General features: G+C 40.7%; 1 protein-coding gene across 1 annotated transcript; it reads left to right on the forward strand.

The window, feature by feature from the left end:
- The first annotated feature begins 4 nt into the window (after window positions 1–4).
- FAM162A (family with sequence similarity 162 member A) lies at window positions 5–25086 on the forward strand. Its single transcript, XM_014829569.3, has 5 exons — window positions 5–192; window positions 16440–16562; window positions 19002–19110; window positions 22362–22470; window positions 24823–25086. The coding sequence occupies exons 1-5, from the start codon at window positions 159–161 to the stop codon at window positions 24913–24915; spliced, it is 468 nt and encodes a 155-aa protein (XP_014685055.1). The 5' UTR covers window positions 5–158; the 3' UTR covers window positions 24916–25086.
- The last annotated feature ends 1443 nt before the right edge of the window (window positions 25087–26529 follow it).

Genomic DNA, 26529 nt, shown 5'->3' on the forward strand with positions numbered 1-26529 from the left:
CCGCGAGACCGGCACGCCCCGCTCGCTCCGCCCACACGCCCCGCACGCCCCGCCCCCCAGCGTCGTGGCGTCCTTCCTACAACAGTGCTTGATGACATTGAACGCGCTGGCACCGCTGCCATCCCCAGGTGCTGTGCTGGTCGGCGAAGTAGGTGGCCATGGGGAGCCTTCGCGGCCTGCGGCTGGCGGCAGGTGAGACGCGGGCCTGTCTAGGGGATGGCGGGAAGCCAGCTCGGCCGCTGGGGTGGAGGAATCTTGCAGCCTCCCCGGGGCTGGTAGTTGCTCCGTTGCTTCTCTCACTCCCCTCAGGTGGCTTGGAATCCTACCCCCATGGTAGTAATAATGGGAGAGAGCGAGGGCTGAGCGAGAACTGCTAAGCAGACACTGGGGCCTGGCCCAAGTGACCCTTGCACCTGGCAGTCCATCCACGCAGCTCCTGCCAACTTAACGAGCCCTTGCTGCCCGATCCCTCTCCTCCGCCCTCCTCATCCGTAGCCTCCTCTGAGCTCGGTTCTTAATGCACTTGCCGCCCCTAGAACTCCATTCCTTATTTTCCACCCTAATCTCTCCCCTCCGTTGCTCTACTTGAGTCTTGAGTCTCCCATCCCCCATCCCCCACCATCCCCAGAGTTTATCCTTGCTCTCAAAAAAACCTCAAGTCTAAGGTTTCTTACCCATTTAGTATTTGCTTAGGCAAGGGGTTTTTAAGGTCTCACAGAATAATAGTATTTGTTTTCTTAAAATGGGGGGTACATTTCTTTTAACCAATTCTACAGTTAAGTGATTTGAATTTCTTGGATGGAAGTGTTATGTAAATGCGGGATCTGCAGTTTGTTTTCCTAGTAGACATTTGTGTAGTGGGTCTGTAGAGTCAGAGCTTAATGCCCCTTTTTGGGAGCCAGTAGAGCCTTTGCTTAATAGGGGCTGAGAAATCAGTGTTTGCTTCTTGGCCCTTTTCTAGGCACCAGGGCAAATCACTCTTTCGGTCACCTTTATGAGCTTTGATAAAGCATTGTGATTGATCTTTTATTCCTTCGTACCAAATTACTAAAAAGTTGTTAATTCAAATTTTAGAGGAAGAATCGCCCCAAACTTGGCTATTGAAATAATGTCACTGTCCATTGTAAATGTAAATAATGTAAAAAAAAAATTATCCTTTACATGGCTTATTTTGCGTTCCAGTGGAGAACGGACTGGAAAACATGTCTCAAACTGGAGAATATTGTTTAATTTCTTTAAAACACACACCCCGTCCACTAAAAGAGATTGATTTTATTGATTTGTTCAGCTTTGTTGAACTAATTTGCCTAAAATCTATTTTATACGTCCTGTTAACTTTTCAGCAAGGTAAGTGAAAGAATCATTGCTCTGTAAAAAAGCTACAATAGACTGAGTGAAAGGGATTTGATGCCGTAGGAACTAAGACTGAGTGTGTCTAAGTAGTTCATCTTCTTCCTTGAGAATATATTTATGTGTTATAAAGATTCCAGAGGCTGTCTGCAGACTTGTGATGTTTAAAACTTCACCATCAGGCACTCACTTGGAACAGAATTCTGTGAGCAATGTAAGAACGATTTCTTTTACTCCAGATAGATCCACTAAGGATGTTACATGAGCAGCTCTTCCCAAAGGATCTTCTCTGACTGTCTTGTTTTGTGAGCAACTCCAAGCGAATCTGCTCAAACTTTCACCCACTTTTGTCTATTTTATAGCTGAATACTTTGACGTACGTTATTGTATTTGATTGATTATTCATAGCAGCACTCTTATCCTCGCCTTTCCATTTTACAAAAGAATAAACATAAGTCAGGGTTAAATGACTTGTCAAAGATCACTTCCGCCGTAAAATGTTAGAGCAGGAAGGTGAGTCAGTGCTCTCATCTTGGAACTTGTGCTTTTTGCTTTGTCCAAGCTGCTTATTCAGGATAGGTGTGTATACATATGTGTCATGCTAATTGGGTCTCTGAAGTGAAGTGGAAGAGTCATGAAATGCAGATTTACGTGTGAAATGGGAGCACACATTCATATGCAAATGAATTTTCAGGTGAGGGCATTTAGCAGGCAACTTTTTTGTTGTTTTTAAAAGATTGGCACCTGAGCCAGCAACTGTTGCCAATCTTTTTTTTCTCTGCTTTTTCTCCCCAAATCCCCCCTGTACATAGTTGTATATTTTAGTTGTGGACATGCCCTTCTAGTTGTGGCATGTGGGATGCCACTTCAGCATGGCCTGATGAGCGGTGCCATGTCTGCACCCAGGATCCAAATGGTGAAACTGGGCCGCCGAAGCAGAGCGCGCGAACTTAACCACTCTGCCATGGGGCTGGCCCCTACAGGCAACCTTAACCAAAGGAATGATAGATCAAGTAGAAACATAATCTAGGCACGCCTCACTCATTCAGAATATCATTTGGAATAAGATACTCTAGGTAAGTGAAATTTTAAATAGCCAAAGCTTAATCCTGTAAATGATAGCCCTTTATTTTTAATTGTTTATGTTGAAAATCTTTACTATACTCCCTTAGCAAACAGAACATAGGCTTTTATGAGCTTGAATTTGTTTATTGTTTTGTAGATGTGGCTGTAGATATAGGTTCGGGTTGTTAACTTGTGGTTCTGGGACCCCTTCACAGATGAGAGATCCTGTGAACCTCTGGAATTATATCCAAATTTTTCTGACTATATACCTGTTTGGGGAAGTGAAGGTCCGCAGCTTGCATCCATTACTCAGAACTGTCTGTGCTCTTTAAGTTAAAAAGCACTGATATGATGATTTGGAACTAAATGGCTAATGACCCACACTACGTGGGTTCCACCAGGTGAAGACTGGGTCTGTTTTGTTTTTACTAAATCTGCAGCACTTACCAGTGTCCACCTCATAGTAGACAGGCAATAGATATTTTTTTCGATAATTATTTTCAATAATTATTTTTGAAAATAATTATTTTTAATAATAATTTTATTACTTTCTACAGAATAATTATTAGGTCAGAAATGGAATGGCCTTGCAAGAATGTTTCTTCACACCTTCAGAAAAGTTTAACTGCCCTAAACTCCTTTGACTTATCAGATTTTAAAATGAATTTATTATTATCATTGTTATACCAATGCAGGGGACAATGGGCAGCCTCCTTGTCAGTTTAACTCACATCCCAGAGCGTTCGAATCAGGAGATACCTTACAAGTCTTGTCGTCCAGTCCCGTAATTTTACAGATGAGGAAACCTATGGCCCAAGAAGGGAGTTAACTTGCTAAGGGTCACACAGGTACAAAGCTAGGACATAACCAGTTATCTCCTGGCTTCCATTCTGCTTTTATTCCCACTACATTCTGCTCCTTCATTGTTTTTGCTAACCAACTCTATGAGTACATGCTCATTTTTATGGCTCCAATCTTTGGCTTTGCTTATCACTTCCTCCGGATCTTGCGAACAGGTTTTTACTGAGCATACCTGTGCGCCCTGTACACTGTGAAAAGTCTAAAATGAGTGGACTGCCACTCTTTGTAGGGCTAGAGTTTATTGCAGTAACCAAATATTGCTATATAATACACCTGGAGAGCTTTTACAAGACAGTATATATTAAGTTCTAGATTGCAGAACGGATTTTAAGTACTGTTGTGAAGTCCTCAAGCAGGTTCCTACTGGCTTCATGCACATCTCTTCCCAATTTCACAGTCATGTTACATTGGTGGCTTGAAATCTACCATGGTGAGGGTTATTGGCAAACACTACAAATCAAGGCGTTTCCCTGCCAACCCTCTCGCAAGAGCCAGTATACCACAGTATACCACTGGCTTTAAGAATTCAGAGCAGGGAAAAGTAGCGTAGGTTAGGATTATCTACTGAAGGCTCCATTGGAACCGAAGGGAGAGGAGAGTGGCATGAGGAAAGGCAGGGGCAGTAGTGAGTCTGGAGACGTGGGGGCTGGGAAGGGCAGTAAAGAGAAAAGGTTACCTTGGATTTTGGTGAGGAGCTAATAGGAGATAAGGTGTGGCCTTTTGAGGGTTTTGAACCAGATGAATTTGGACAAAGAGGAAGCCTTCAAGCAGAAGTCATTGAAGAATCATTTTTGGACAATTGACATGGCCTCTGAATACAACATGAATAGCTGCTACATGTGAAGATGTTACAGTAATCCATGTGTGAGGTGACGATGGAAATGGCAAAAAAAGAATATATCTGGGAAGTGTTTGAAGAAATTATTAGTATGACTTTGAGACATAGAGTGAGTTAAGGAAGGACTTAAAGATTGAAGTTTTTGAGCATGGAGTACTGAAGGAGTATTGCCCCACTATAAGAAATAAAGTTGGGAAAGGATACTGGTTTGGCAGAGAGGATGGTGCATTATTGAGTGGTAGGTGGCATTGAGCTATAGGTGAGGATGGGACCTCTCAGTTGAAGACCTGAGGACAAAGGAGAGGTAAAGTTAGGGAAATATATGGGAGCCACTAGTGTGGAGCTGATTATTAAAACAGAATTGAGTCCTCTCAGGAGTGCGGAAGAGAGGCACTGAACCTTGGAGGCCTGACATAGTGTAGGTAATAGGCCATGGCAAAGAGGACATTAAAGATGGCAGATCGCAGAGGTCAGAGATGAAGGGAGAGAATGTGGTGGTATAATATAGGGAGGGACTTAGACCTTGTGGAAGGATGAGATCAGTAGAGTCATAGCCACAAAGATGGGAAGAGTAGAGTCAAATGAGCAAGTAATGAGATTCTAAAAAACATACTCATGACTAGAAAGAGATCACGAGTGTTGTTAGAAATCTTGTTAAAATGTTGTTAAAAAAATAAAAAAGAATCTTAAAAGGGTTCATAGCTTTTAACCTTCATATCCTTTAGCCTTTCACTACCAGGATTCTATATAAGAAAATAATCAGAAGTGCCATCAAAGATTTATGTAGAAACTGTTTGTTCAAACATTATTTGTAATAGTGAAAAATGGGAAACAACTCCAGCCATAGGGAATGTTTCAGTTCAGGTTATATCTGTGTATTGGATGTTATACAGCTATCAAAAGGTGTTTGTTTTTTTTAATTTAAAGATTGGCATCTGAGCTAACATCTGTTGCCAATCTTCTTCTTTTTCTTTTTTCTTTCTTCTTCTTCTACCCAAAGCCTCCCAGTGTATAGTTGTATATTCTAGTTGTAGGTCCTTCTGGTTGTGCTGTGTGGGACGCAGCCTCACCGTGGCTTGACGAGCAGTGCCATGTCCATTCTCAGGACCTGAACCGGCGAAATCCTGAGCCGCCAAAGTGGAGCGCGTGAGCTTAACCACTCAGCCGCAGGGCCGGTCCAAAAATATTTTTCAATGAATATCTTGGAAAAGTGTTTGACATAAGCAAGATATAGTATTATCTGATTTTGAAAAATGTATATGTTGTGTATAAGCATAGGAAAAGTCTAGGAAGAAATAATCAGGTTATTATCCCTGGACGGTGTGATTATGGGTGCTTTTATTTTTCTTCATGCTTTTTTTTTAGCTTCGTTTTCTGTAATGAGCAAGTGTTACTTTTATAATTTAATTTTTCTCTTTTTAAGAGTGGGAAGACAACATCTGGCAGGAAAAGGACAGTGGAAAGGCAGGATCTAGAGGTTGTGAGATAAGTTGAGTACTCTGTCCCTCAGTGAGAGGCATCACAGATGGAGTGGTTCGCTAGTCCAGAGTGAAGGAAGGACTAGTGTGCTTCCAAGCCTCCAGGGAAGGATGAGAAAACAGATGGAGAGATAGGGAATCTGTTTCTGTCACAAAACCATTTAGGTCAACAGCTAAGGCCAAGAGAGTTTCAGGTAACCACTGTTGGAAAGTGGGCTGGAATGTTGATGGGAGGGAAAAAGATCACCAAGGAGTGGCTTCATCTCACTGAAGTTTGGCCACCAGATAAATAGAATTGCAAGACTTTTTTCCATACAGTTTCCCCTCAACGTAAAAACTGGCTGGGTTCCAAAGGTTTATTTATAAATTTGTTTTTTGAACTCCAGAAGTTTTTCCCATAGAAACAATGTTAGAAATGGTGATTAGGATTCTCGCCAGCCCACAAAAGCTCATAATGTCAATCTGTCTTGTCCATTTTTCCTCCCTAGTATTTTTCACATCTGTTAGGTCCTCTCCATAGGACCTATAGCTAAGCCTGTTTCCTTTACACAACCCACTTGAACTACAGAGTTGTGATACCACCTAAAAGGAGGTTTCCATATTCATGTCTTCCTACTCCTGCTCCCTTTACCCCAATTCTCTCCTACCCCTGGCTTGTCCTGCATTCTGCACTCAGATTTATCTTCCAAAATCATCATTGTTAGTGTTATTTTCCTGCTCAAAACTGCTCAGCCTGTTTCCCAAGTCCTTTCTGGGGTGTGGTAGACAAAAGGATTCTCACTGTAGGGGAGCATGGATTGGCACAATACCTAGAGCCAGAGTGAGTTAGAGTGCCAGGATCATCACTTAAATTCAGAGCCCTAGAACATCAGCATGGACCTCATTAACAAGGCGCTGTGACTTGTGAGCATTGGTAGCCTGGCAGGCAGATCCAGAAGTCTGTCACATACAAGAGCATGGTAAATCAGAGTTTGAAGTCAGAAAAAATACGTCCCTGTCAGAATAGTTGCTGACAGGAGCTATCAAGCTGTTCAGCTCTGGTCATTGAAAAAGCTCAGAGCAAGTTAATATCTCAGGTCCGTTCATTTCTTTTGTTGTGGTAAGCCAGGTTTACTTCTAATGTGCAAACTAAGTCAATGGTTCTCTATTCCCAATGAGCTCTGGGTGGGAATAAGAGCTCCAACTTCCTCAAGCAACATAATTCTCCTACATTAATCATTCTTCTTTCTACTAGGTCTACTGAGCAGCTACAGACAATTGACATACAATTTCATCATAATTATAAAATATGGTATTGAGTAGATAGTATATGTGTGTGAACTTTGCCATCCTCAGAATAAGCATACATTTAGCTTTTTCCTGCTGAGACTTAAAGTTGACTCAGACTCGCCGTCTCCTATCCAGCAAACATTTTAGGACTAGCAGTATTCTATTTCAATTCTAAAAGGATTAAATAGGCATTTGTGGGCTATCGTGAAAACTGCCTCAGTATTTAAGATTAAAAAATCTTTCCATGGGACATGAAAAAGGAATATTGTTGCCCCAGAAACAAGCGTCTTCCCCCAGCTGAGGTCAAGGTAGCTGCTGCTGCTGCTTCTGGAACACTAGGAAAAGAGAACAGTCTGACTCACAGCAGTGCAGTAGGATCAGCTCGGAGAGCTCTGGTCATTCATTGTGAGATAGTCAGACACTGGCTGTTGACCACGGAGGGGCAGCCAGCCAGCGCTGTGGAGGAGGGATGTGAAATAGAGCCTTTTCCATGGGGGATGAGGAGCAAGGCAACCGTGCAACAGTTCACACTGCATGTCATCAGTACGTAGCGTATCAGAGACTGCTTGCTCTGTAAAACCTGAAAGCTGGGCATATTTTAATATACTGCACAGGGATTCCAACTCTCAATGTTAAGAGTTACATATTATTGATATGCAGAAGTGAGAAATAAAGCAGAGCTTCCTTTCAGTAAATTAGCTGTTGAAAAACAGATTTTGAACCCAGCCAGAGACATGGGTATGTCCTGTGTCTGCTCTGCAGGTGTGCCCTGGTCATTCACGTAGCCTGTGCTCAACAGGGACTCTAGCTGGTTATGTAGGAGAGCAGAGATTCGCAAACATGGCGGCACATTAGAATCACTTAGAGAATCTTAAAAAATACTGATGCCAGAGTCCTGCTTCCAGAAGTAGGAATTTAATTGGTCTGGGATGGCCCTGTGCGTTTTTGTTTTTAAGGTAGTCTGGTGATTCCAGTATGCAAAGTTTGAAATCCACTTTTCTAGAGCACTGCTTCTCAAACTTTAGTATGCATAAACATCACTTGGAGGGCTTGTAAAAATGTTTTTCTAGGCTCCGTCCCAGGAGATTCTGAAGGTTTGAGGTGGAGTCTAAAAATTTTTATTTCTATGAAGCTCCCAGCTGAGGCTGAATAGCACTGTTCTAGACTCTAGGGTATGTGGTTTTGGTTTCCATGTGTCTGGCACACAGTAAGTACTCATCAACTGTTGAATGAAGGTGGGTGTCTATTTGCTTCTCGAAATTTAATGTTCATATAAATCACTTGCATATCTCATTAAAAATTCCATACGTCTAGGGTAGGAGCTGAGAGTGCATTTCTAACAAGTTCCCAGGTGATGTCAACTACACGTGAGAAGAGCAAGGTGTGACAAGATACATACCACCATGTGTAATTTGCTCCTCTCACTTCCACCAGTGTACACTAGTCAGATGACCTTCACCTGCATGTCTTTGGTCTGCCCTATATTGGGCAAATTTCCTGCTGTACTCCATTCATTTCTTTTTCTATCGCATTCCAAAAGCATCATGGAGTGCAAGTGAGTGAGAGTAACATTTTTATAGAGGTAACATCGAATTCTCTCTAATTTTTTAAAATATTAAATATCAAGTAAATATAAAATGTTCATAAACTATGTATAAAGTAAAAACAATAAGATATAAATAATACCCAAGTATCCATGTTTTAAAAAATATTTTTATTTTGGAATAGTTTTAATTTACAGAAAAATTGCAAACATTGTACAGAGTCTGTATACCCCTCACCCAGTTTCCTTTAATGTTTACATCTTACATGACCACAGTACATTTGTCAAAATTAAGAAATTAACATTGGTACATTACTGTCAACTAAAGGACAGACTTTATTCTGTTCTCACCAGTTATTCTACTGATGTGCACTTTCTGTTCCTGCAGCCAATCCAAGATACCACATTGCTTTTAGTTGTCACGTCTTCTTAGTCTCTTCTGGTCTGTGATAGTTTCATATTCTTTAATATTCATGACCTTGACAGTTTTGAAGAATGCTGGTCAGATACTTTGTGGAATGTCTCTCTTTTGGGTTTGTTTGATGCTTTCTCATGATGAGACTAAGGTTATGGGTTTGGGGGAAGAAGAAATAGCACAGAGGCAAAGTTCCCTTCTCATCCCATTATATTAGATGGTACATGATACCCACATGATTTATGACTGGTAATTTTAACCTTGTCCAGTGTGTTTCTTGATGTGAAGTTACTGTTTTTCATTTCCGGTACTTGGTTCTTTGGAGGCAAGTCACTAAGTCCAAGCCACACTCAAGGGGAGAGGAATCCAGGAGAGAAGTGTTTCTACATATATTTGGGATTTTTCTGTAAGGAAGATTGGGACAAATGTCCCTCCCCCCCATTTATTCATTCATCCAGTTATTATGTCAGTATGGACTCATATTTTGTACCTTAAGTTATCTGTTACTACATTATTTATTTTCTTATTCAAATTCTTCCAGTTTAGGCTCTATCAGATCAGCTCCTGTCTGTTTACATGCCCCCATCCTTTTGTCTTTTGAACATTTCCTTACTTTCTAGCACTACAGGATGTTCTGGACTCATCTTGTATTTTCTCTGCCCCAGCCTAGAACCAGCCATTTTTCTCCAAGGATCCCTGATTCCTTTTATTGAATAATGGTATTTAGAAACCAAGATCTGGGCACTGAGTGTGCTTGTTGCTGGTGAAGTGTCACTGATTCCAGTGGGTGGAGCTGGGAGACACGTCTAATAACCCACGTGTACACACATACTTATAATTTTGTCTATATCCATCTATCTAATATCTCTCATCTCTCTCTATATATAAGTACATACAAATTATATATATATATATATATATGTATATATATATATATATATAACATATAAAGCTAAAGGACTGCAGACTGAGTTCTCTGACTCTGATCCAGCACCAGAGAGTTCATTCTAGCCTTCCATCTTTGCTTTTGGAACTTCTTTCTCTGACAGTGAGAAACTGGCTCTCATTATCTACCATTTATTTACTTATTTGTCAACCCTAGTGTACTTGTAGTTTCAGAATTGTTAAATCATGCTTCTGTAAGAAACAAATTTGCCAACTGGGGTACAGTGTTTATACATAGTTGTTTTTGTCTTTAGTCTTAACAGTTTCCAGTCAAAAGAACATTTTCCAGAGTTACTTAGGTCAGCTCCTTTTTTCCCCCACCTTGAAGGTTATGAGGCTAGGTTATGTCATACATTTCTAAAACAGTTAGATACATTTGGCACAGTCTGCATTTCATCCTGGGATTCCCTCGATGTCCTGGTTAATTTTAAAATTTGCATATATTAAAGCTCTTTGTGATGTACAGTTTTATGGGTTCTGACAAATGCCGTGATTTTATTCTTTAAGCAAACCATTGGCAAACTTCATAGCCAGCAACACACCTGACACTGATCTTGACACAGGTTAAGAGACACTAAATTAGATAATCTGCTAAAGACCTTTCTTCTCTAGCATTCCTTGAGCCTTCATTTATCATCACTGATTCCCAGAGATTGGTCATGTCCCAGGTCACATCACTAATGGTAATGTCCCAGGTCACATCACTAATGGTTATCTCCAGGAGGGTCTTGAAGGATTCTGAGGAAAAAGGCATCGCCACCCCTCCGCACTGTCCGTCACGGGGTTGGAAAGGCTTTTTATGGAAAGGAGAGGACAACAGGGCAGAAGCGGTACTTGAACCAGCCTCACCTGGGCTGACCCCCTACAGCCTCCAGCTAGCAGTGAGACCTCTAAGGCACTGGTTTTCAAATTGTGAGCTCCCAGACCAACAGTATCAGCATCACCTGGGAAATTGTTAGAAATGCAAATTCTCAGACGCCACCCATGCTGAGTCAGAACCTCTGGAAATGGGTCTAACAATCTTTGTTACAAGTCCTCTGGGTGATTGTGATACACACTGAAGTTTGGGAACCTCTACTCTTAAGATTAACCAGCCATGTGCCAGCCAGAGCCTTGGAGGCAGCTGTGAGTCTTCATTCTGACTTCCTGCTAGGGCCCTGGGGATGCAGAACTGGCCAGCCAGGGGCAGGCTACAAGTGCAGCCAGAGGGTTAAAGGGCTGTTTTTCTTTTGGTTTGTTTTTAATTGTGATCTACCAGAGGATGGAAAATTTCTGGCTTGAATGTCTGGGGCAATATATTCTGTCTCTTTGAGACAGAAAAAGAACGTCGTAATAATGATACTAAAACTTTTTTATGCTTTAATTTTTTTTTGTAATTGCAAAATGAAAACCAAAATCACATCAAATGCTTCATGTTTTTTTAAAAGATGTCAGTTCTTTAAATTGTTTTTTACATTGGTCTGTTATTTCTAATGTGTGTAATATGATCATATTGGTTTATGTTCTAATCAGCATTTATATTTTAGGGAGGTAATGATTATTGGCCAGTATGAAATTGTAGTAAGAAAAAGTTGGGAGATTTACGCTAGCCTTGAAAACTTTTAGGGTTGCAATCATAGTAGCTATGAAAACCAGCAGCCTAGCAGGCACTGAAGATGGCAGAATGGATTTGGAGCACTGCAAAACCCCCAGCCCCAGAGAATTGTTACTGTTCAACCTGTCTGGCAGTTGCCTGGAAACCCTTCCTCACAGAGCTCGTCTTTTTTTTTTTTTTTTTTCACCTGTCTCACAGCTAATTCAGTGCAAACAGCTTCATCACCCGTGCCACCCTCCCCCCCCGCCCCCCCACAACCCAGGGTGTGCTGCAACACACACACACAGCCTTTCAGCAAAGGCTGGCAAACTTGTTGGTGGGAGGCATTTAAGGAAGTCTCTGTCCAGTTGTTAGCTGACTACTAAGCTAACATAGAAGATAGACTCTTGTGGCAAAACACAACAAAGAGTGCAAGGGAACAAGGGAATATAGATCAGTGGAATAGAATTGAGAGTCCAGAAATCAACCCTCGTATTTATGGTCAATTGATTTTCTATATTGTGCCAAACAATTCAACAGGGGAAAGAATAGTCTTTGCAACAAATGGTGCTGGGACAACTGGATAACCACATGCAAAAGAATGAAATTCGATCCCTTCCACACAAAATATTCCAATATTAACTCAAAATGGAACACAGATCTAAATCTTAAAGCTAAAACTGTAACATTCTTAGAAGATAACATGGGAGTAAACCTTTGTGACCTTGTATATGACAGCAAAAGCTCAAACAAAAGAAAAAATGGGTAAGTTGGACTTCATCAAAATTAAAAATTTCTGTACTTAAAGGACATCATCAAAATAATGAAAAGACAACCCATGAAATGGGAGAAAATATTTGCAAATCATATATCAGATAAAGAACTTGTATACAGAATATATAAAGAACTCTTAAAACTCAATAATAAAAAGACAACCCAGTCAAGAAATGAGCGAAGGAGCTGAATGAACATTTTTCCGGGAAGATATACCAATGGCCAATAAGCACGTGAAAAGATCCTCATCATCTTTACTCAGTAGGAAAATACAAATGAAGACCACAATGAGATACCACGTCATACCCACTAGGATGCCTTTAATAAGAAAAACATAAGTGTGAGCCAAGATGTAGGGAAATTGGAACCTTCACACATTGCTGATGGAAGCCTAAAATGTTGGAGCCAGTGGGAAGCAGTCTTGCAGTTCCTCAGATGATTAAACATAGTGTTATCATATGACCCAGCAATTTCGCCTCTTCATATATATTCAAAAGAAATGAAAGTAAATGTTCACTCAAACACTTGTAAAGAGGGGGCTGGCCTTGTGGTGCAGTGGATGAGTTTGCACGCTCTGCTTCTGCGGCCTGGGGTTGGTGGGTTCGGATCTGGGGCGTGGACCTACATGGCTCATCAAGCTGTGCTGTGGTGGCATCCCATGTACAAAGTAAAGGAAGATTGGCACAGATCTTAGCTCAGGGACGGTTTTCCTCAAGCAAAAAGAGAAAGATTGGCAACAGCTGTTAGCTAAGGGCCAATCTTCCTCACACACATACAGAAAAACTTACACAGAAATGTCCCTATCACCTTTATTCATAATAGCCAAAAAGTGGAAACCACTTAAATGTCCAGCTGACTAATGTGTAAACAAAATCTGGGATAGCCATGCAGTGGAATAAAATTGGTCAATAAAAAAAATCAAGTACTGAAACATGCTACAACGTGGATGAAGCTTGAAAACATGCTAAGTGAAAGAAGCCAGTCATGAAAGGCCGCATATTCTATGATTTCATTTCTATAAAATGTCTAGAATACGCAAATCTATAGAGACAAGGTAGGTTAGTGGTTTCCTAAGGCTGGAGAGAGGAAGAAATGGGGAGTGACTGCTCGTGGATTTCGAGTGTCTTTCTGGGATGATGAAGGTCTTCTGGAATTAGTACTGCTGTGTACACAACTTTGTGAATATAGTAAAAACCACTGAATTGTACACTTTCAAGATTTTATTTTTCCTTTTTCTCCCAAAGCCCCTGGTACATAGTTGTGCATTTTTAGTTGTGGGTCCTTCTAGTTGTGGCATGTGGGATGCTACCTCAGCATGGCTTGATGAGTGGTGCCATGTCCGCGCCCAGGATTCAAACTGGCGAAACCCTGGGCCGCTGAAGCAGAGTGCGCGTGGGGCCGGCCCCGAATTGTACACTTTAAAAGGATGAATTTTTATGATATGGAATTATGTATCAATAAATGTAATTTTAAAAATCTTTAAACAAATATAAACATATGCCCATGAGAAGTCCACAGTAATATCTTTTAAATTGTTATGTTTAGTTTTTTTTTTTTTAACAGCAAGAGAAAAATAAGTGAGGAAATCATATTTCTCACCAGCTTTGGGAGGTCCACCTGTGTAACTGTGTTTTACTCCTATTCCCTCTTTTGCCTCCCCTTAGTGCTCCAAACTCTGAGGCTGTAAAGACGCCCACATAGGAATTTGGAACTTCAAAGATACAGACTATCTGTCCACTCACAAATAGATTTTAAAAACCATGTGAACTCTACTGTGAGCTTTTAACACGGAGCTGTGAGGGCACACTCTAGTTGCATTAAAGGCGGGTCCTGGGCATTCCTTTTTTTGTCACCAGAGCATCATGGTGCACCAGGACCCTAGTCATATTTCTCACTGGTGCCTTTCCAGCTGTCTTTTCTGATCCGTTCTGCCTCACAGTGCTCGCTTTCTTGCCTGTGCTGGGACCCTAGGGCTCTTCTGTGGTCTAACTCTGAATCCTATACCAGCCCTGGTTTATCTTGTACCGTGACCCTCATATTCAGAATTATCCCCTTTCTCCCACATTCATGCAAACTGTTTCTGGCTGTCTCTGCTTTGAATTCTGATCAATTATCGACTTATTAAAAATTTTCATGCTGAAGGTGAAAATTGATAACTGAAACTAAGTTTTTAAGCATACTTTTTTTTAAAGAACGAATGTATTTCCCAGCTTTTGTTCACTGACAGGGCCTGGAAACAATAACATACCCAGTAACAAGGAGCTTCCCTAAGGCATCGCTAAAAACATTTCCCGCTTAAAGGAACCAGAACCCCTGGAGGAATGTGATTCCAAATCAGGGGCAGGAAGCATTCAAAATGAGTCAGGACATCTTGTCAGAAAGTAAGGAAGCTATCAGTGATCACACACATTGAAAGGACTCAGGAGCCAACTTAGAAGGATTCCCAGTGACTAAAAATGGCAGTATCTGAGCATCAGAAAGCAAAAAAACAATGGACTGGAGTACGTCATGTGTGTTAAAATGCAAGAGTTTCTTATGCTACTTTTAAACAAAAGGTCACCTGTGGAAGTTGCAAGGAAACCAATTCATTAATTTGAAAACTGGCAAATAAAGGGAAAGAATCAAGCATTTATTCCACATTTCCTGTATGACTTTTACCTTAGGATAACCAAATAGTTAACGTGGAAAAGAATTGTACCATATTGCAACCCCTAATGGAACAATAGATCTAGGCTGCGATCACCAGTGTCTGCTAAAAACATTAAATGAAAGGTTGATAAAGAACTTTATAAGGGATGGGTCAGACTGATAGCATCTACTGATCAATCTTAATATCACAAAAAGACAAAACCGATGTATGCCTCTTTATGTGATGCAGTAGGAAGTACACAATACCACGTCTGACATGTTGCTAAAGATTCTAACTTGAATCTGATCAAACCTCACAAAATCTGTTTACAAGAAATAGAGGAGTTAGAAAAATATGTTAACACTATCGGGATGCAATCAGCAAAATCTAAAATAAGGAAAATTTTGTAAAACTAATGACCTAGTTTCTTCAATAAATAAATGACAAGAAAAAAGGAAAGGGGGTAGAAGGGACCTACAAGCACCAATCATATTCAATGTGTGCACCTATTTTCAATAAACCAACTGTAAAAAAATTATGTGCCCATTCAAGGAAATTGAGTCATAATATTATTTCATCATAACATGCTGATATCAAGGAAATATTTTTTAGTTGTATTAATGGTATTCTGGGTATGATTTTGAAAAGTTACTATTGTTTTGAGATGTATACTGAAGTATTTATGGATGAACTAACATGATGTTTGGGATTTGCTTTAAAATAATTCAGTAGTGGGGGCAGACTTGGTGATGCAGTGGTTAAGGTCGCACGTTTCGCTTCGGTGGCCTGGGGTTTGCCAGTTCGGATCCCCGGTGCAGACCTACGCACTGCTCATCAAGCCATGCTGTAGCAGGTATCCCACATATAAAGTAGAGGAAGATAGGCACGGATGTTAGCTCAGGGCCAGTCTTCCTCAGAAAAAGAGGAGGATTGGCAGCAGATGTTAGCTTGGGGCTAATCTTCCTCAAAAGAAAAAAAAATTCAGTAGGGGTTAAGGGAGTAGGAGGGGCTCAGATGAAAACAATATTTATTGGCCATGTATTAATAACTGTTAAAACTGGGGGGTGAGCACATGGAGATTTGTAATACTACTCTCTGTAGGTGTTTAGAGTTTTGATTTTAAAAATTAACTACCTATGTTCTTATATATAATAATATAGTTTTATACACTTTATATATATATATAGTTTCAAAATTACACATAATTCATGACTACATCTAAAGTTGATTTCTAATTGGAGAATTATGGCTTGGAAGGAACAAGGCTTTCTAGCGCCCTTTGCTAGCCACTGGAGCCCCCTCCCCAGAGTTTACCAGAATAGTATTGGTAACTTGGTATCTTGGTTTATTACTTCTGAACGATTGCTGATCTTTACCTAAACAGCTGGGTGCCATAATACATAATGCTTCTATCAACCATATTGTTATAATAAGACACAAGTGAGAGGTACTTTTGTAAAACTTACAGGTGATAAAATGTTTATGTCGTAAATTCCTAATTTCCTAATCAGCAAAATATGTATATTTTAAAACAGCACCAGGCGTAGCACCTTACATATATGTATCTCACAGAGAGAGTAGTATATTCGTTTTTTAAATGAGTTAAATTTTATAAATGAAATATATACCTTACAGTCATTTCTCATTTTGAGACAACATAAAGTTTTCTTTCTCTGAAACATGTTTCTCTCTTTTCTAGGAAGTTGTTTTAGATTATGTGAGAGAGATGCTTCCTCGTCTCTAAGGCTTACCAGAAACTCTGATTTGAAGAGAATAAATGGATTTTGCACCAAACCACAGGAAAGTCCAAAAGCTCCATCCCGTAAGTTTTTGTTAGTTTTTCTAGTTATAGACTAGGAAGCTCCCAAAGAGTTGGACAGCTTGGAATCAAAAGAACCCAAAAGAGAGGTGGGCATGGGTCTTCCCGCGTCATGTGCTATCATGTAGTTCAGGCCTTCCAGTTGTACTTATACTGGCTGGCTGTGCCCACATGTAACGTGTAGCAATGATGTCTTCATTTTCCTCATTTGTCATTTTCCTCTCTTGCCTCAAGGGTTGGACTGGAGCTTTTTGTAGGAAAATAGATGCACCAAAGTAAATAGTGGTCTAGAAAATATCTTTTAAGGAACCCCAAAGATGAAACAAATCAAGAAATTAGGTTTGGGGAAAAATATAACTAGGGCTTGGGCATTAACTTCAGCCACATTTTGTCCTGTCCCCAACTAAAACTCTGGTTACTGTCACCACCATGGGAAGAAGGAGCATAATGGATATCCTGTAGTGTCCCAGGGACTATTTGCTTGTTGCTTCTTCATGGGAGTATGCTAGGGCAAGGCAGGTCTGGGTGAGTGGAAAGGAACCATCCTCAAAGACTAGCAAGAGCATAAAAATGTTTATCCCCTTCAACCTGGTATTTCACTTCTGGGGATCTAGCCTTATGAATAACCCCTTTATGTGTATAAAAGCTTTGAGTGTAAAGGTGTTCCCATTTTTTGTATATAATGGGAAAATGAGAAATAAATCTAAATGTCAGATAATCTGGGAATGATTAATTATGTAGGTTAGATCCACTTGATGAGATTATGTAGCTCTTGGAAATGGTGCTAATAAATACCATGTACTGGCATGGAAAATGTTTGTTGTAATGTTAATGAACAAAGCAGGATACAGAACTTCATACTTTGTGCAAGCACAAGCGTGATAGACATATGAATTATACATACATACATATGAGGATAAGACTTAGGAAATACACCAAAATTAAAATATAGTGCTTATGCTATGACAAGGGAATTAAGGGTGATTTTTATCTTTTTCTTTTTTCACATCTATACCTTCTGAATTGTCTTTAATGGGTATATAGTACTTAAAATGAAAACAAAAAAAACTATAAAGAGAATTATGCCAAGTGCTGGAAGTGTTAAAAGGTAAAACTACAGCGTTACTATTTCTCTATTTCCAAACCTCTTTTTTTGCCTTTGGTTCTTTACGGATTTTTTTCCTAGTAACTTTCCCATTCCTTCTGGTGTCGCCTTCTGATGAAGTGGACAGAACAGCATAAGCAAAGGTGTGGAGGTGGGAATGAGTGTGATGTGGGGGTAGCGGTCAAGGAGATGGTCTGTCTGCAGGAGAGACGTGGGCAGTGTGTGGGAGCTGGATGAAATTACCTCCAGGTGCCCTTCTCACCCTGACATTCTGTGCTTCCTGACTTTTTTTACTCTTTATCTTCGATGACTTCCCCTTTCTTTGCAGACTCTTTCTCTTACAGTCAATGGTTGTGTACCTTTCTTGTCCATCTGCCTCCTTGGCCGCTCCACTCATTTTCCTCAGCTGCCTCTCTCCTGTCCGCTTTGCTGGGTCATACCCCAAGGCTCAGCCCTTGGCCTTCTGCTCTTCTTTCTCACCCTTACTGGCTCTCCTTTTGCACCAATGGTTGTCTCTACCTCTTGACTTATTAATGAAACCTGCTCAGGTGGCATAAATTTAGACTCAATAGATGTAAAATGGCATTCCTGCTTTTTCCTTTCCTAACTGGTTCTTTTCACAGTTTCCTCATTTTGGTTAGCAGTACTGCTGTTGTCTCAGTCATCCAAGTTTGAGGTTCTTCATGATTCCTTCTTTGTCTTAATCAGTCTCCAAATTCTTGCAGTGATCCTCAGATTGACATTTTTGTTTCTCTTCCCACCGTTAGATCTCTGGTTCAGACCGCCTCACCTCAGCCTTGGACGACAGCCTCCTCTTTGCACTTGTTGCCCCCTCCATCCTGTCCTTCCTTTCTCTCTTCCGTCCATTGTGCAGAGTAATCTTCCTAAAACATTAACTTCTTCCTTGCTTCAACGTGTACAATGGTTCCCAAATCAGGTCTAAAAACCTTAGCCTGGCATTCAAGGTCTTTTATAATCTGATTTCACCTTACAAACTTTTGCTTAGTCTGCTGAAGTGAAACAAGCTCCTCACTGTTCACATCTGAGTTCATCCTTACCTTCATATCTTTGTTCATGGTGTTCTTTCAGATTCCAATGGCTAGGGCTTATATTGAGAAATAGTGTTTTTATTTTACCTCAGTTCTCAAAGAATTTTGGAATCTCACTTGAGAAATGAGGCATCCTAAGAATTCCATTCAAATTAAGTCTCCAATTATGTTGAGGTTTCTCCATGGTTCTGTTTAGTGAATAGCTAAAAAGCACAAATAGCACTTTTCTGTTGCTAAATTTGACAGTCATAATCTCAAATAAGATTTCGTGTTTTGTTTTTCTCATAGACGCTTACAGCCACAGAGTGCCATTACACAAACCTACGGATTGGGAGAGGAAGATCCTGGTATGGTCAGGTCGTTTCAAAAAGGAAGATGAAATCCCAGAGACTGTCTCGTGAGTGCTGAACTTAGGGTTGTAAGCAGCTTTTATTTCTCACTGATCTATTTTAGAGGGAAAGCACCTCCTCCGAGTCTAACTATTTAAACCCTTTTAATCAAATTTTAAAACAGTTTTCACTTCTCTAAATGTTTCCTCTTTGGCAAGTACATGGAATAAAAACAGTGCTGGAAACTCCATCTCTTATCATTGATGTGTTCTGTAGTGCCCAGTGAAAAGCTGTCAGGTCCCTAGAGTCAACTGATTTGCTTTCCTCTCCCAGCTACAGAAACATAACTGGTCAGTGTTTGCGTTATTAATCTGGATATATCAGTTAGGTACCAGTGACAATAACTTTATTCTATAAAATCCACTCAAGTATTCAACCATTGGCATAGAAGTATTTAAAAGCAACATCTCTTTCTGGGATCCAGGAAAGGGTGCCTCCTGTCATGGGCTTCCTTAAACCCAGCTCTGGCTTGGATCTTGGGATTTTTTCAGAGTCTGGAGATGATGAGTACAGATTCCTCTAAGCTGGGGTTTCTCAACCTCACCACTATTGTCATTTTGGGCCAGATAATTCTTTGTTCTAGGGGGTTGTCCTGTGCATTATAGGATATTTAGCAGCATCCCTGACCTCTTTACCCCCTAGATGCCAGTAGCACTCAGTTGTGACAATCAAGAATGTCTCCAGACATTGCCAAATGTCCCTTGCGGGGCAGAGTCACCCGTAGTTGGGAACCACTGCTCCAGCCTGATGTTAAAGACCCTGCTTGGTTTACATCTTGGCCGAGAGAGTCTGAGAAATAGATGCCATCTCCCCTGTGGGGCATCATCCTCTTCAGAGAGAGGGACTTGGGACAAAGCTCCTGGACGTTCCCTTCTAGCAAGAACCTAGACCTTCTGGCTTCTGGTTTCAAGTCATGATTGAAAAAGATCTGGGTTCATTCAGGGTATCTTTTTCCAGGAAGTTAAATTTCTGTTTACAACAGCTTTAACAGAGCCCTTCTGCTTCCGTCAGTCAAATTAAATAGCACATTTTGTCCACTAAAATTATTTCAGCAGGAAAGCCCTGGTTCTTCTTAGCTTAAGCGACAGTGTACTCTCCTGGGAAATAAGAGCATGCTGGAAATAACAATGCCATCAGTTCTTGCCTGTACCCTAATTTCTTCCTGAATATCCCAGCAGAAAACAAGCTGGTAAATACCCATGGCCCTACTAGGTGCTGTCTAGACTTTGCTATGGAACACCTTCCTCAGTCTGCCTTGTAGGCGGTTCCAAGATCCCCTCAAACCCGAAGTACTACCTGATGAGTCATCTTAGAAGGCTCTTCTCTGGGCCTGGGCCACCATTTATCCTTGTGCTGGTGGTTCTGAACAAGCACTGCTGAACTTGCCCATTCTGATTGCTCTCTGTGGAATGGAGGGCAAGCTCATGGCCTTATTTAAATGCATTTTACCTTTTTAATGTTCTCTCAAATGTAAAATATTTCACTTTTCATAAGGATCACAACACTTCAGTTGGAAATGCCAATTCCCATAAAATATTGTAAACATGAGTAGTTTGTGCTTAGCAGGACCTCAGATACTCTTAATAGAGTAATTCACTGTCCTTAGCAGATGTCCCTGGTTCTTCCCCTCCTGCAGGCCCAGCTTCAGTGCCTGGAGAATGCTGACCACACTGCTGCCTCACTGGGTCCAGCTCTTGCATCACAATGTACATGCTTTCAGGGGTCTTCTCCTACCTCCTGCAGCATCCTGGACCCTGTGCCTCCTTCCAAGTATTTTTAAAGTACTTCTCTTCAATCCCCCCAATTTCAAAAGTAGTATGTTAAAAATCTGGGGGAAAAAACACTCCAAATCCCATCATCTGGAGATAATCACTTCCTATTTACACCCCTACTGAGTAGGCCAGTACTCTATCTTGGGCCCATTAGGCCTCCACATGCCCTGCCCTGAGGCTCTACCAGCCACCCAGGTAATAGAACTGCAACCCACTGCCTGTGTGAAGAAGCACCAAGGTGGGGTGGCCGTGTCTTTAGACTTGTCCTTGTTAGACCTCTTAGCTTTCACACAAGAATGATAATCCAACCCTCAACTTTCTTTTCCTTTTTTCTTTCGTTTCTTTTTTCTTTTCTTTCTTTTTTTCCTCAGGAAGATTCACCCTGAGTTAACATCTGTTGCCAGTCTTCCTCTTTGTATGTGAGCCACCACGACAGCATGGCCACTAATAGACAAGAGGTGTAGGTCTGCACCCAGGAACCAAACACAGGCCGCCAAAGCAGAGAGTGCCACACTTAACCACTAGGCCTCCGGGGCTGGCCCCCTCAACTTTCTGTTAAGGCACATGGATTCAGTGGAGAGGTTAGGAAAGGCACAATCTCAAGTTCACTGTCACTCAGTTTTAGCAAAACGTTAAAAGATAAACATTGCTGAAAGGATCTTTCTGCTCTTTCTGATACCCTCAAATCTATTTCTGGTTCAAGGCAAACAGCAAAAAGCTGGGTTTAAAGAGCATATTGTTTAACTCTCTCCCAGTTTAGTTTTCTTCTGAATTCTGCTTTTTGCTGAAACTCATGAAGCTCATTGCAGTATCTGTTGTCAGGATATTGTTCAGATAATCATTATATCACTTATCTTCTTAAGAACCCCAGGGAGAAGGAGCTACTGCTTTCACTTTTAGATTGGCTGAGAATGTGACACTTGAGAGCCAAATGGGGGCCTGCCATAGCAAGTGTGGATTAATATGCCTTTCTTCTGTTTTTTTTTTTTTTTTGCTTTGTTCCTGGCTCCAATTTGTCTTCACTCTTTCTCTTTTTTTCCTACTTTATTTTATTCTTTTTGGTGAGGAAGATTGTCCCTGAGCTAACATCTGTGCCAATCTCCCTCCACTTTGTATGTGGGACACTGCCACAGCATGGCTTGATGAGCATTGTGTAGGTCCACACCCAGGATCCACACCTGTGAACCCCGGGTCACTGAAGCAGAGTGCATGAACTTAACCACTATGCCACTGGGCCAGCCCCTACTCTTTCTTCTTTTTTTCCTACTTTAAATTTATACTGTCTATTGTATTTTATATACATATATGAAGTTGTGAAAATGCCCCATTCTCCCCAAAGTCATACAAGATCTCCAGGCCCCACTTCCTTTTTTATATTTAAAGGCACCACTCCACTTCTGATTTGTGGTACACAGAGCTTTATACCCTGCTGGCAACTTCAGAAAGAGAAAAGTTAACTTTCTGTCATGATCTCTTTATATTATTAGGTTTGAGATGCTCGATGCTGCAAAGAACAAGATCCGGGTGAAGATCAGCTATTTAATGATTGCCCTGACAGTGGCAGGGTGCATCCTCATGGTTATTGAAGGCAAGAAGGTGAGTGGACTTCCTCGCTATCTCTGTTTGTTTTCTGCAAAGGACCTAAAGGAAATCAGAAGTTGACCCTCATGTTTATTCTCTGAGAAGAGAGGCGGCTGCTTTCTACATGAGAAATGATAATAAGACATAGTAGGGACAAACCTGGGATTTCATGCCTTGGATAAATAGCAAATGCTAACTTTGACAAGGTGAAGGACTAAATCAGTTTCATGTAAAGTTAAAAAAAGTGTTTAGGGGCCAGCCCCGTGGCCGAGTAGTTAAGTTCGCACGCTCTGCTTCGGCGGCCCAGGGTTTCACCAGGTTAAAGCACACTCAGTACATGGGCTTATTAATCCTCCCTCTGCCTTAATCCTGGTGAGAATTCTTATCACCATTCTTTACTCGAAGCTCAGCCAAACTGGGCCATATGTCTAAGGACCATAGCTCCTAAGTGGTACCTAGGAATTCAAGTCCATAAATCTTTGTTTTAGATTATTATTTAGATTATTTGGATCATTATTAATAGCTGCCATTAAGTGTGTACTCACTGTCTTCCAAATACTTCGCTGTTATCTCATTTGAACCTCACAACACTGCAAGATTGGTACTATTATTTGGACCACATCTGTAGATGAGGAAGCATAGCTCAGAAAGCTTCAGTAACTTACCCAAGGTCACACATCTCCTTAATGGCAGAACCACAGTTTGACCTTAGACGTGTCTAATTGAGGTGATGGTAAAGTTGCTCCCACTTACCAAGTGCTTATCATATGGCAGGTACTGTTAAACACACGTAATCACCACAATAACTCTAAGAATCTCAGAGGTAGGTTCTGTTGTTATCCATGTTTCATAAAAGAGGAGCCTGAAGCTTAGAGATGTTGAGTAATTTTCCCGAACTCACATAGCTAATAAGTGGCAAGATAATTTAGAGCCAAGTTTGCAAGAAACTATAGTATCTTGTGATTAAAATAGTTAATTTTATATGTAGCAGCATTGGTCAAACCCTTATTTTAATACCATGTGTAATTCTATCACAACTTCCATGTGGAAAGAGATTTCTTGTATTTATTATCAAATATTAAAAAAGGTTCTTCTACAAACCCACTGGCAACTGACTTATCCCCAGTGAGTCCAGAGTAAAATAAAATGAACTTCCGGCTCTTTAGAATCTTGGAATGGAAAATACTGACCATTTAGGACCTCATGGGAGCAGGAAGGGCAAGTTTGCAGACCTGACTGAAGTTCTCTGGACAATTCTGTTCCTGCTCCACTTCAGTTTTTCTTCTGTCTCCCTCTTTGACCTCTCATGCTTAGTTCTCAGACTTGAAACCTGCAGAAGCATGTGGACAGGACATAGGGGATTCTAGAGTTCCGAGAAATCTGCATTGCTTTTGTATACTTGATTATACTAGCTGGGTTTAAATACTTCAGAAACAAATTACTCTGTGGGATTTCTGCTAGCCTCATCTAAGGGTATCCGCTGTGTACTTTAGAGAGTTCCTTTCCTGTTCTATACCATAAAATTGTATTTGTCTTTTATGGAACTATCCATTTCTAAAAAGTTGGTAAGTGCTACTGGAATGGAGAACTTTTGAACTTAATGTGATTTGGAAGAAAGAAATATAGCCATTGTATGTTTTGGCCTCACTATCAACTTTACATTCTCATTCTCTCCCCACGTGTAATTCTTTACATGTGAAATGACACAGGTATAAGAAAATACTGCCTTATAGGGTGCTGGTTTCACTTATTTGGTATACAAATTTTGAAACTGGTCTGTTTATGTAAGCTTCAGAGGATGTGACAGGCACATGGAGGGAAACAAGGGAAGAGGATGGTTGCCTCTCCCCGACTGCTATTTGTTCTCACAGGATGGAGTGGAAGGATAGGTACCGCTGGAAGTCATCAGTAGTAGTAGTTGGTAAAGTCTCAGATCCCCAGAGCTGAATGTGTTTGGTACAAGAGGAGTAAGGAGCTAGAAGGGTATGAAGGTATACCATGAGTTGGGGAAGGAGAAATGGTAGCAACAAAGAAAAGTGAGAGAAGACATTTGATACTAAAGAGAGGAAAAAGAAAAAGATGGGAATAAATTATAAGGGAAGAAGAGGCGCTAGAAGGTTTAAAGAAAGAGGCCAGAAAAGGAGAGAAGGCAGAGGTGTGGTATTTCTGTGCTTGAGTGGATGGGCTATGTCTGTGAAGCACGAGAGAAGCAGAAGGCACATGGAGGGGACTGCTGCACCCCGTGTGCAGGCAGCAGACCGTCCCGTGCCTGTACTGCTCTAGTTACCTGCTGACATCAGTGCACAGTAATGTCGTCCTCCTCAAGCCGGCTTAAATAATCACCTATTCAAATTTGTTTCACTTTAGGCTGTCAAAAGAAATGAGTCTTTAACAAGCCTGAACTTAGAAAAGAAAGCTCGTCTGAGAGAGGAAGCAGCTATGAAGGCCAAAACAGAGTAGCAGAGGTATCCATGTTGGCGGGATTTTGAAAATCCAGGAATAATGTTGCAGCAACAAGCCTGTATTAAAAAGAATGTGGTATGAGGATCCATTTCATAAAAGTATGATTTGCACAAGCTTATACCATGTCCCTATTTCTGCTCTAAGTACAAATAAAATTTCCTAAAGAAATGAATTGTCTATATTTTATGGCTTTGATTCAGATAAAGGGCAGCCTCTCAGCTTTTTGGAGAAAATGAAGAATGAAAAATGAGACAATTTATTTCAACTTAAACTCTCCTTTAGAGAGTTAGGTACCATTTCCTACTTTAATTCTCGTTACCAAAGTGATTTCTCCACAGAAGCCAAAGTGGCCTCTAGTTTTGCGTCTCTCTCTCTTCTGTATACTCATTTCTGGAGAGAGAAAGGCGGCCAGCTGAGTACACTGTCCAGGTACATCTTGGAGAGCTAACCTCCCCAGATGCCATGGTGCTTCTCAGAGCCTTGGGAGGCAGCCAGACACGCTCTGCATCTTCGGGCATGCTGGCAGACAGAGGCTTTTAGGAGGGCAGACTTTGAAACAAAGTCCTGGCAAGGGGATGGGAGTGGTCTAGCCATGAGTTTCAGAGGACTTTGAAACCCTGGCATCGTGGAGTAGCTTGTGGCCAGCACAGTCACCTCCTCTGCTCCACGGCTTAGAATTCCCAACTGGTCCTTTTCCTTCTGCCTTTACACTAAATTTCTCAGTTATGAAAATCTGTCAAATGCATTTTCTTATTAAATGAGTGTTGAAAGATAAGCATTTGCACCTGGCACGTATCTCATTTACACTTTGGTGTGGATGCTGGTTTCTGTTTTAAGTATTTCATTTATTCTCACATGCTGCATGAGTGTTAATGGATGACAAGTCCTCATAGCCATCCCAACCTGCTAGTTCTCCCAGAGGGTTGTAACAGATTAAAAAGTAATATATGCAGCTGCTTGGGAACTTGGTTTAATACAATACCCAGGAAACTGTAAAGCACCAATCCACCTGTAGCTTCATAAACTAGCTGATGATGTTAATGATGTCTGTATACTTTAGACTAATTTGACCTTAGCTTCTTTTTAGATATCAAGTTCTTTGATTTTTATCACTTGCAAACTCATCATCAAAAAGCATTATTTCTTATACATTTCAACAGATTGGTTTTTCTTATTTTGGAACACTTGTTAAATCTTACCTAAACTAATGTTTTAAATATGGGTAAATTTTAATGTAGTCCTCTTAAAAAGAAGGAATCTTTCTGCATAGAACATTACCAATTTTAACTTCTAAAGAAGCATTTTAAAGTGTTGTATCTTGGAGATTTATTGTAATAAAAATGTTTCATTAAACCAAAGCTCACAAATGTTACCATGGAGCAAGAATTTACACAATCATTTCTCATTTTTGTCATTCTCCTACTCAGTAACTTATGGTGACTAACTCTTTATGGGTTAAATATAAATGTCTTGGCCAGAATTTCAGACCTGCCCCTCTCTAACACCACTTCTCCCAGTACCCTCACATACTAACTTCTTAGCAGTCATACCCTACTACTAATTACTCTAATATCTTACATTCCTCAGAACTTATCAAGCAAATCAGATTTA

Source organism: Equus asinus, chromosome 5 (genome assembly GCF_041296235.1).
Source record: "Equus asinus isolate D_3611 breed Donkey chromosome 5, EquAss-T2T_v2, whole genome shotgun sequence".
In the NCBI taxonomy this organism is placed as follows: Eukaryota; Metazoa; Chordata; class Mammalia; order Perissodactyla; family Equidae; genus Equus; species Equus asinus.